General features: G+C 44.9%; 1 protein-coding gene across 3 annotated transcripts in view; it reads right to left on the reverse strand.

Moving 5' to 3' along the window:
- The window catches only part of cntn1a (contactin 1a), a 67,577-nt gene that overhangs the window by 30,181 nt on the left and 26,672 nt on the right, over window positions 1–10,724 (reverse strand). For all 3 annotated transcript variants that reach the window (XM_079744083.1, XM_079744084.1, XM_079744085.1), the window contains exons 2-3: window positions 7,478–7,634; window positions 4,780–4,818 (exon numbers count right to left, since the gene is read on the reverse strand). In XM_079744083.1, coding sequence (XP_079600209.1) covers window positions 4,780–4,818; window positions 7,478–7,547 — 109 coding nt within the window. In that variant the 5' untranslated portion in view covers window positions 7,548–7,634. The remainder of the gene's footprint in view (window positions 1–4,779; window positions 4,819–7,477; window positions 7,635–10,724) is intronic.

The raw sequence follows: 10,724 nt of genomic DNA on the forward strand, positions 1-10,724 counted from the left end.
AACAGACCCCGCTCACCGCCTGCCTCCCAGCCACACAGACCTCCTGCTCTGTCTGAGTGGGTCCCAGCACACCAAACCGCCCGGGTCAGGTTCCCCTGGTGTGTGAGTCTCTCTCTCTCTCTCTCTCTCTCTCTCTCTCTCTCTCAGCCACTCTCATCAACTCCTCTTCTGGGCATTCAAAACATTCAAATCACTATTATAAAAGCACACAAGACAAACAATCAAACCCATCCATCCCCCAGAATTAACTCGAGTCACCCTTTTCCCCGGCTCCATGTGCCTCTCTTAAAGGGTAAATTAACCCCCTTATTCAGCTGGAATCTGAACACGATTTTGGGTTCAATGGCACTTTAGGCCATGTCCCCAGGGCCCAGTTGTTCATTGAACTCAATCTGTATGTGCTTCTCCTTCTCCCCACTCCCTTGACCAACCCAACCCACCACCACCACCACCACCACCAACAACAACTTCCAGCCTCCACCCCTCTCCCCCTCTTTCTCTGTTCTATTGGCACCACTTAACTGTGGATTGCACTGTGGCGATCTCCAACGGGGGCAAGCAATCATTTACACGGCCAGACTAATCTAACGGACCAGTGGACAGGCAGAAAGACAGACGCACTAACTGACTGATACAACCACACAGGGCACACACAAAGACTAATTGAAAGAAAAAGCCTTTGTCTCCGGGGCCAACTGGAGGGATAAAGATGCCCTTCTCTGGACCAACTTCAGTGTTAAAACACAGCCCGCCATTCAGCATAGAGGTCAGACGGGAGGACAGGGCCTCTCATGTGATCTGAAAACACATCAGCCTGCACAACTACTACAATACCACTCTGGGCTGTTCCATCCGAGGGCAGCCAATCTGTGCCATCATCGATTCTGATCAATTATTCATCGCAGCATTACTTGTCATTTTAGCTGTTGGAAGACAGTATGACTTGTGATACGACGTGCGTACACAGCTTACGACGGGTCACCTTTTAATGGTGGAGCATGGCTGCAAACCAACCTCCTTGTTTTCGATAAACCCTGGATTGTTTTCGGCATATAATTACTATGAGAGAGGGTATATATTAAAACGTAAGCCAACAAAACTTACTGACAAATGCTAGCTCAGCTCAACTTTGCTCAACAGCTGGGCGGTTTTAAGGCGGTTGCATCTGTGGCATGTTTACACATGCAAATTGGCACGTAGCCCAGTGGGACGGAGAACATATGTACAGTAGGATGGGAAACCCGGGCACCAAAATGATCATCTCCTAGAACCCAGAGTCAGAGCAGGCAGTCTCATCAGTTTAAACATCCTCACTGTCTCACAGGCCAAAAGAACTAAACAAATACGGAATCAATCGGTTCCAACATACAATATTGAACAGCTCTGCTTCACTACGAACAAACGTAAACATTAAATATTGCATGAAATATGGTTCTGAAACGCCCTTGGCTTGGGAAACAGCCAAACAGAATATTTACAGCAGGCTACTGTGGGATGTGGACGGTGTCGCTATGAAGGCTGTCAGCCACAATCAGCCTCTAACAGGGCCATCTGCGGGGAAGCAGACACATGTTCTCATGCACTGCGTGGCTACACCAGAAGGCACAGGCTATCTCAGAGCTAATGCTCTTCCTAATATGGGAACTGCGAATGGAGGTTTACCTCCGATTTATCCTCAGATGTATCTCTGCTCTCGTTTCGTTTTTTGGGATCACATTTTGGTGGTTTGGTAACCAAAGTGTGGGTAGAAGTTCAGGGATGACTATGACAGTAATTGTGATGTTTGTGAGAAATGATGTGTTATAATTTAATATATAATATATTGTAATTACAAAAAACAGCCCGCAGTGGCGATAAACAAAAGGAGTGTGTTTAGATGGGGTTTATCTGGGCTTGCGTCAAGTGGGAGGATTACTGTAATAACCTTAGTTTACTGAAAAACAACCAAGCGCAACATGGCTCTGAGCAGAATAAAGAGCAATTACCGAAGAATAAAAGACTATTCAGTAGTTTGGCACCTCACGCAATGCTGTCGTCTATAAAGAAGGCACCAGCATAGCGTGATGTGGTTCAGTCATTAAACAGTAGATGACTGAGTCTTCTGCAGCTAATGCAGGCTTAGGGAGACAGCTATGATGTCCCCTGCCTGACGTCCAGTCCCATCAACACGCTGTCCTAGACACAGCATCACAATATGTGACAAAGCACCATGCCCACTTCCTCAATTTACCCCTCGCTGTCAGCCTGCCTTCCCCTTGATTTTCCCCTTCAAGAAAACAATCACAGCAGACATATACACAGAAACGGACACACACACACACATACACACACACGCACGCACGCACGCACACACACCTCCATGCCATGGGCCTTATTCATTTTAGCGGCCATCTTGGTTCTATCTCAGTTCTAAACTCCAGTTGGTACTAACGCTGATTCCACATTTAGAACCAAGATGGCTGCTATGTGAATGGGCCCCATTATAATGCAGGCACTGCACACTACAATGAACACACACTGGACACTAACAGCTGGTGAACCCTGGCCTTGTCGTGGCCTGTGTTAATTAGAGGAAGTGTGCCATGAAGACAAGCTCATGGTAGCAGCGGGGGGACACTGCACTCCCTGCACTCCCTGTGCTCAACGTTAAATGAACAGTGGCAGGATGCACAATGTGCTCATTCAGAAAAGCGTTGGCCGGCCATTATTGGCGAAGACATCTCAAACTCCCCGGGGCGTGTGGCGAAAGCCGAGCACTGTGTTGTGAGTGCCAGTCACTTGGTTTGACGTCGTTCATAACAAAAAATACAGGAATCCTGAAATCGGATTGGTCAGGAGCGACTCTGGACCGTATGAAAGCCCACCAACAGCGTTTCGCGTTCGCCTAAATGGCGGCCTGGAGAGCTGTTGGGTTTAGCAGGACTTTGGGTGTTTATCAAGCCCCTACCACGTAGCGTTTCTCATTCCAGCAGAAATGAGTCATGTATAATGAATCACACAGTCACACAGAAATAGCTTTCATCCATCTTCCCTCCGTGATACCCACATATAGGCCCTGAGATCTCAATAATCCATGAGGTAATTACTGCAATGTCCATCCAAAGACTGATGCCGTCCACACATACAGTGGTAGGCATCATCCATAGATTATAGGGCTAGACTAGCGGCATTCAGATGAACGTGAAGAGAGAGCAATCAGCGAAACGTATCGGCGAGATATCAACAAACGTCCTCGGGACATCTTTTCATTACGCTCCTCTCCCTCACACCCTCCATCTCCTGCAGGCCATGAGGAAGGGCTGTGCAGTCCATCTGTGAGGGTCAGCTCTAAGTAGAGCCGACAGCTAGACACAGAGTACATACCACTGCACTCCTACCACTCCTTAGGGGGAGGTAAGAGTGAGAAGCTGATGGCCAAAGATCTGCCAGGGAGGCTCCAGACACCACTAACCCATCTTGGTGGCTTTTCCTCTGCTGCCTGACATGAAATGCAGAAGCCCAACGGGGTAAACACAGCATGCGTACTTCCTTCGGGGAGCAGTGGAGTACCTTTCCTGGGTCAGTGAACCATGGTAGAGGAGTTTCATTTGGGATACTGTTTGGGAGAAGAGGGGACAAGGGAGATGGATCGGTGGTGGTGGTGCTTTGTTGCTAGCCAGGGAGCCATTTAGCCTGGAATTACACTGTAGTTGAGTCCGAATGAAGGAATCGTAAATACTATTATCATTACTCAGATAGGCCCGTGGCTAGCACATTCTTTGGACGAATCAACATTGGCTGAGCAGCTAACTCACCGTGTGAAATTCAACCATAAAGCGACGGACATGCTTCAGTGAAAACCAATGAAGTTGTGTCTGGATCCATAGGGGCAAATAAAGGAAGGATAACCCAGAAAGTGTGATCAGGGATTATCATTAGAAAGCCTCTAATGGCATCTCCATTTTAACAGCTGCTGAAGGAATCTGCAATAAGATTCTGCCCCAAAGGAAAAATAGTGTGGCAAACAAGTACACAGGTCGAAAAATACCTAGAAAGAAGAACTTTGTGAATACAGAACAATTTCTCAACATTTGATGTCATTGAGGAAAAAATTAATATTCCGACCTGGGTATTTCCGTGGCATCACAGACATCAATCTGTTTAGTTTTTGCGTAACACACGTTCATTCAGATACCATGTTGTTTATGGTTAAGGGACACAGAGTTAACGAGGCGACTAACAGAAAATAACATTGAACACGTATTCTATTATGAACTTTTAACCTTTTTCAGTTAAGACGAGAGCGCCTCTTAAACCAGCACCAAGCCAGCATTCCTTTTTTAATCAAAATTGTGAGAATCGGCAGCATACACCGCAGCGGCGGGATCAAGTCATTCATAATTGAATATGCCGGTCTTTTATTCCCCGTCGGAAGGATGAAAGCTCACTTGAACTTCTCTTCGCTTTACCTCTGAGGTCAAAGTCAATGTGGCTCATTCCACCCATCTAGTTCTGGCTACACACATCCACGCATCAAAGCTGCATGTGTTCACCGCCTGCACAGGGAATTGAAACTTGTGTGTATGTATGTGCACGTGCCAGGGTGCGTGCATGCGTACGTGCGTACTATACGTGTGCTTTATTTGGGAAGCAGAGTCATGTTAATTGCAAATTGCCATCTGTTTATTATTTATTTACTTACTTACCTACTGATAAAAAAGCGAGCCGTATTTTCTAGGATTCTTAGTTTGAAAGATGGTATTACACAACAAAAGCTGTATGGCAGACCGCTGTTCTTACCTCCATAGAAGTCGGCGGGCTCCCCATACATGGCTGCATCTGAAACAGGGTTCAAGGGGAGAGTCATATAAGCAAGCGTGGTGGTGGAGACATGTGTGTCAGCCTTTAATATTTCATTCAGCTCTCATGCGCAGCCACAAAGTGTTTCTGTAGGCGTGCGCAATCCAAGGCATTTTAAAAAACGCTTTCAGCACCACTTGAAATCGGAGTGCTTCATAGTGATGAAGTAGGCAGTGTTCCAAAAGCAAAAAGCTAAACTATTATAACTGCTATGTAATGAACTCACACAGATGCAGCAAACATTATCATTTGCTGATACTGCATCCAGTTATTTTCACGTCCATCCCTTTAGAAAACAATCAAACCTAGAACCCAGATACTTTGCTACTCCAAATGCGTTCTGCAACGATGAACGTGTTTATCTTTTAAAAAGCACAATTCAGTTGGACCCATTATTAATATTAACATCCCAAAGACATTTCCTTGACGTATCTGTGACTCGTACGAAACATAAATCAGCAGAGTGGAGGTTAAAGCAGCTGGGCGCTGACGGGCAGCCTTCAGCTGGAGACCCACTGAGTGGAAAAACACACTGAGTGGAAAAACACACTCCAGATTGCCCGCTAACGCTGACAACAAACCCGGCTAGTGAGGGTCTTTGGTTTTGACTTTGTGACTGGGCTCTCGCTGTGGTGATGACTGTAGTCATCACAAGATTCAAACGTTGGCTGATTACCAGGCCTGTTGTGTGAGGAACATCCCGGAATGTGTTTAATTGAGTTTGATTTTAATTAAGGGTGCCGGCGGCTGGTGGGTTGTACAGTCACTTTAGGACAACGTTTCCCAAACTCACGGTTTTGGAGCCAACTGATATGCAAAGGAATCTCCTATACATATGAGGTTGTGTGAGGTTGCTGGCTTATAAAGATAAGATATAGATTCAAGACGTAAAGCATGAAGCCCGGGGACATTTTATAAACATTTCATTATTAGTTAAACCTTTATGTTAACACATCCAGTAAATCCATGACAACATCACTGCAGGACATATTATCGTTGCATTATATAGACACAGCTGTGTTAATATTAAAGCCAAATAACAGTCTCAAGAATGGTAAATATGCCGGGTCGGTGCTGTGTGAGTTTAGATTATTTTTGTATGACTTACGTATATAGTGTCACATGAGCTAGCTTGTGGACCCTTCAAGAGAGATGTCAGGACGATTTGGCCGAGCCAGGGACATGACCTATTTAGTATGGATGGCTGTTGTCTGCCTGCACTAACAGTAGAGACCACCGCACAGAGGCACACATAAAAGCCCACACCACGTTGAAACTATACGAAGGAATTATGAGTGTACAAGTCTGATTTCATCCTTATTTTCGATTTATTGCCTGTATTATTATTATTATTATTATCATTATTCAATTATAAAGCTTTTATGTATTATTATTATGCTAACATAAGATATAGTAGGACGTAACAACCACACAACATTACATATTATTTTCCAAACTCTCAGTTTCGTTGTGGGAGCTATGTTGAAGGAAGTTTATAGTTCAGAAAGTGAACTTTAAATAACGTGACGTCACTCGAAGGAAAGTTCAGGCTGAATGCTGTGCGATGTGATGTGTTTATTATAGTGAGTAGACACACAGAGGGTGAGTAGTTTTCTTTAGACAGGTACTTCCCCCCCCCCCCTGCTGTTTTCTGTCTCCTCTGCTCTGCTCGTATCATAGCTGCTTTCACACTCACATATCAAATCTGAGCTCGCTGTGCTGGAGTCAAATATGAAATATAACCGTTAAACATCGACTTACTCAGTAAAGAATTTATTTATTTGTACTTGAGCAGGTGCTGCGGTATAGACGTTTTTGGAATGAAAAGTTGACGAAACATTTGAGTGCCACTTTTATGATGGAGGTAATATGTTTTTTTGTTCATAAATGCATTTTTCTTTTTATGTGGCCTTGTAAATCATTTTAAGTGGGGCACTTATATCTTAACGTAATATGATGTAAAAGCCTTTGGTGAAGGTAGACAAATTACAATTAATATAATTTATTCAGCAGGCTACTAACTGAGTGTCATTTTTACAAAAGGCCTCACTTCAGCAGGCAACAATTTATTTTTCTGTTTGCAAGTAAATCACCTTTCTACTTTATCCTGATGTTCCTCATACGTAGATAAACCATACCATACCATCTCATCCTTGTCTTTTTTTAACAAGAGATGAAATAAGGATGTTAGCGCTGTGTAGGCATCTACCCACAGTCTTTGTATTTGGTTGTTAATCTACACATAAGACACCAAGCACTCAAGGGGCCAGTGACGTCAGAATCAAAGAGACAAAACTAGATGCTAAGGCCAAAACAATATGTCATGTTATTTTGGGTAGTTCTTGTTCTTAACTCGCACAGTATAAAATGAGTAGCATTTTATTGCTTTCTTGCTTTAAATGTTCTTATGTCATTACATACGTTTGGCAATTAAAGAGGAGGCGTCACGTTGGATATTAATAACATAAGGGAGTACTGCTTCATAAAAATTTAAATAGTTCACTGAATCACAGATGTTGGACCAATTACGTCATTGGTCCAGGATTTGAGTCCAGAATATAGCTTAACTTATTTGAACAAGTAAGCGGTATACTTTCCAGACAGGAAGCTCAGGGGGAAGGTGAGGAGGCCTACCGACCTGTGGACGCTGAGGAGAGCAGCAGGTGGAGCAGCAGCAGGTGGAGCTGCAGCAGGTGGAGCTGCAGCATGGCTCTGCTACTGGTTGGAGCCAGCTCACTGAGATGACGGCTGGAAAGCTACAGCAGGTGGGACATGAGCTGAACTGGCTGCTTCTCCTGGGGAGAGAGAGAGAGAGAGAGAGAGAGAGAGAGAGAGAGAGAGAGAGAGAGAGAGAGAGAGAGAGAGAGAGAGAGAGCGAGAGAGAGAGAGAGAGAGATATTAGTGGCAGGATGTGGCAGGATAATGTAGTGGCTAGGCTAGGCTAGGGTGTCTGACCCCAGGCAAACTGTGCTGGGTTCAATCCCCTGTGTCCACAGTGTACCAGTAAGCAGCCTTGAGCAAGATGCCTAACCCTCCTTCATTTCATGTATCTGAATTCACTGTAACTGGCTTTGGATAAAAGTATTTTGCTAAATGACCAAATAGTAAAACACCAATACAGAGCTTGTTCCCATTTGAACCTGACAGAGATTATTTGTATTTGTCATACGAGATCTAATCTTTTTAATTTGCAATTCCAATGTGACTGTGACTCGTGGAGAGTTGATTATGCCCAGAGGATAAAGGGTCCTAGGTCCAAATAGAAGGGTGCGTTCTTGTGATGAACAGAGAGCAGTATTGTATCTGAGGAGCCAACCAACCGACCAGCCATTGTGGTCTTCCTCATGATTCTGTCCAAATAGCCTTTCATCTCTCTGCAGCAGTCCTTCAAGGGGGCACACTACCCAGTCCTTCTCTCTGCCTGTCTGTCTTTCTACCTGCCTGCATGTCAGTCAGTCAGTCAGTCAGTCAGTCAGTCAGTCAGTCAGTCAGTCAGTCAGTCAGTCAGTCAGTCAGTCAGTCAGTCAGTCAGTCAGTGTCTATCTTTTACCTGCCTGCTTGTCTGACTGTCGATCCGTCTATACTTATTACATAATACTTTTATGTATGTTTTATACATAAAAATGGAGACTCAAGACTCATATTTATAAATATGATGAATCTGTAGTCTGAGGATCAGGGCAAGCGACTGGGTGAAAGCTGGTCTAATTACTGCAAGTTGTCGTGCGCTCCTGTCTTGAGTCTGGCTGTACCTGATATCGTATTCTGCTTGAATCGCAAATCTACTTGTCGCTGTAACTTCTGCGACTGAGTCTTCAACGTCCTCTGAACTGAGCAGAATAATCTTCTTTACAACCACCCACAGAGACCTGCGTTACATGACACACACATTCAACATTCAACGTTCGACATTCAAAATTTAACATTCAACGCACTAGAGGAGACGGAAACCTCACAAGACTTGTCATGACTCGGCATGTCAGGGATACACCACACACTCATCAATAATGACACAGTTCACGCTACAAAAAACGAAACAAAAAGACATCCGGTATCAATCGGAAACACACAGTCCGTGATGCAAAACAGCCGTGATGCCTCCAAGCCCTCACCCAGTCTGGAGGCCTTCGCTTCAGCAAGGTGCAAGATAGACTAATGATTGACAGGACGGACGGATGGCCCTCGCTACCACAAGTGATGATGTCTGTCACCATCAGTCTCTGGTGCAGCACATCAGTCTCCCTTTCCCACCAGGCTTGTTAGCCTAACACGACAACCAGCTAATAGCTAGCAGCCAGCAGCTAACAGCCTGATGCCAGGCCCGGCGCTATGACAAGCAGCAGCTGTGTGGGTAAACATGGACATTAGCACACGCTCAAGTCCTCTGGAGGCCCGGGAAGGCAGCGAGCTGGCGTTATAGTGTACAGAGGAAGGCTGATACCAATGACAGTCTTACTGCCCTGTTAAACGTCCCTGTTCAATTGAGAATATTAATAGTTGAAAACTGTTTAAATTGCATGCAAACAATGACGTCCGGTGTAGTGAGTGTAAACATTGCTTCATATATCATACTAAGTGCATCATTTTCGTCAGTAAAACCGCATTAGGACACTAGATTTAACTCAATATTTTACGAGAAAGCTCATAACAACTCAATTAGGACTTGCTTGGTCTAAGGCGTAATGATTTGTCACTAATGCTGATTGTTTTTGCTCCCATTTCCTCCACCCCCGTGTAAAAGGAAATCGGTAGAACTAGCGCCTATGTTTGGCTGGCGGTCGTAAATATTCTTAGCCAGCTACATGGACCTCTGAAGAATAAGTCCCGCCTCCGAGGCTCCTGGGTCCATCAGACAAATGTCTATGGGAAATTACATGAGGTTTTTGAATGATCGTACATAGCAAACTCTGTAGGTGGCGGAGAAGTAAAAGCTGCTCACGTTTTGAACTACACACTTTTTCAATCTAGATTCCACTTGGGTTTTGGATTGTCGGTGCCGTTAAAGTAGTTAACTATTATGAAGAAGCATTAACGGCACCGATGGAACCGGAGCCTCAGAGGCGGGACTTATTCTTCAGCGGCCTATTGTGGGGGCCCTCTGGCTGTCTTTGTGTGGTTGCTTGGCCCCGCCCTGTCTCTCTCTCCTCTCAGTTGGTTCCTGGTGGGTGGAGCAGCTGGCTGCAGATAGGCTCACCAGTCTGCCCATGGCTCTCTCCCTCTGAAGACACCATTCAACTCTTGTTACACCATTATTTTTGGTTAACATTTGTTCATCAATAAATGATGATTACTTTTGCAGTTAGACCCTGGTGTGTCTCCATATTTGTTGTGGCCAAGAGCCGGGCCGTGAAATAAATATGATGTCAAGTACGTGTGACAGCGCCCCAAGCACTAGGTATCAATCCACACCTGGCCACTCATTCATTCATTCATTCCCCTGCCATGCTGGCCTGATATTTGCTGGTGTAGTGTAATTGAACATTAGGGAGACAATATTGATTGGTGGAGCTCAGCCATGTTGCGTTCAGGTGGCAGGCAGTGGGAGAGAGAGAGTTGAGGATTGCAGAGAATGAGACAATGATAGGGGCAGATTACTGTCCTAGCAGCTACGGGGTTAGTCTCCAAATATGAAAAGTACTACTGGGTCCCAACTGCAAAGGCTATCTGCAGGCTATAACCCTCTATGTCTCTATAATGAGCTGTATCTGAATTCACGCTTCGTTGTTAAGCTAAAAGTGTCTCCAAAACGGTAAACTTATACAAACGAAGACATGCATTTTCGGTAAATCACAGCTCCCTTTCACACACACACACACACACACACACACACACACACACACACACCTCCCTCACAGAGACACACTTAATAAGTCGGACAAAATGTC

The sequence above is a fragment of the Pollachius pollachius genome (genome assembly GCF_949987615.1).
Source record: "Pollachius pollachius genome assembly, chromosome: 9".
Lineage (NCBI taxonomy): Eukaryota > Metazoa > Chordata > Actinopteri > Gadiformes > Gadidae > Pollachius > Pollachius pollachius.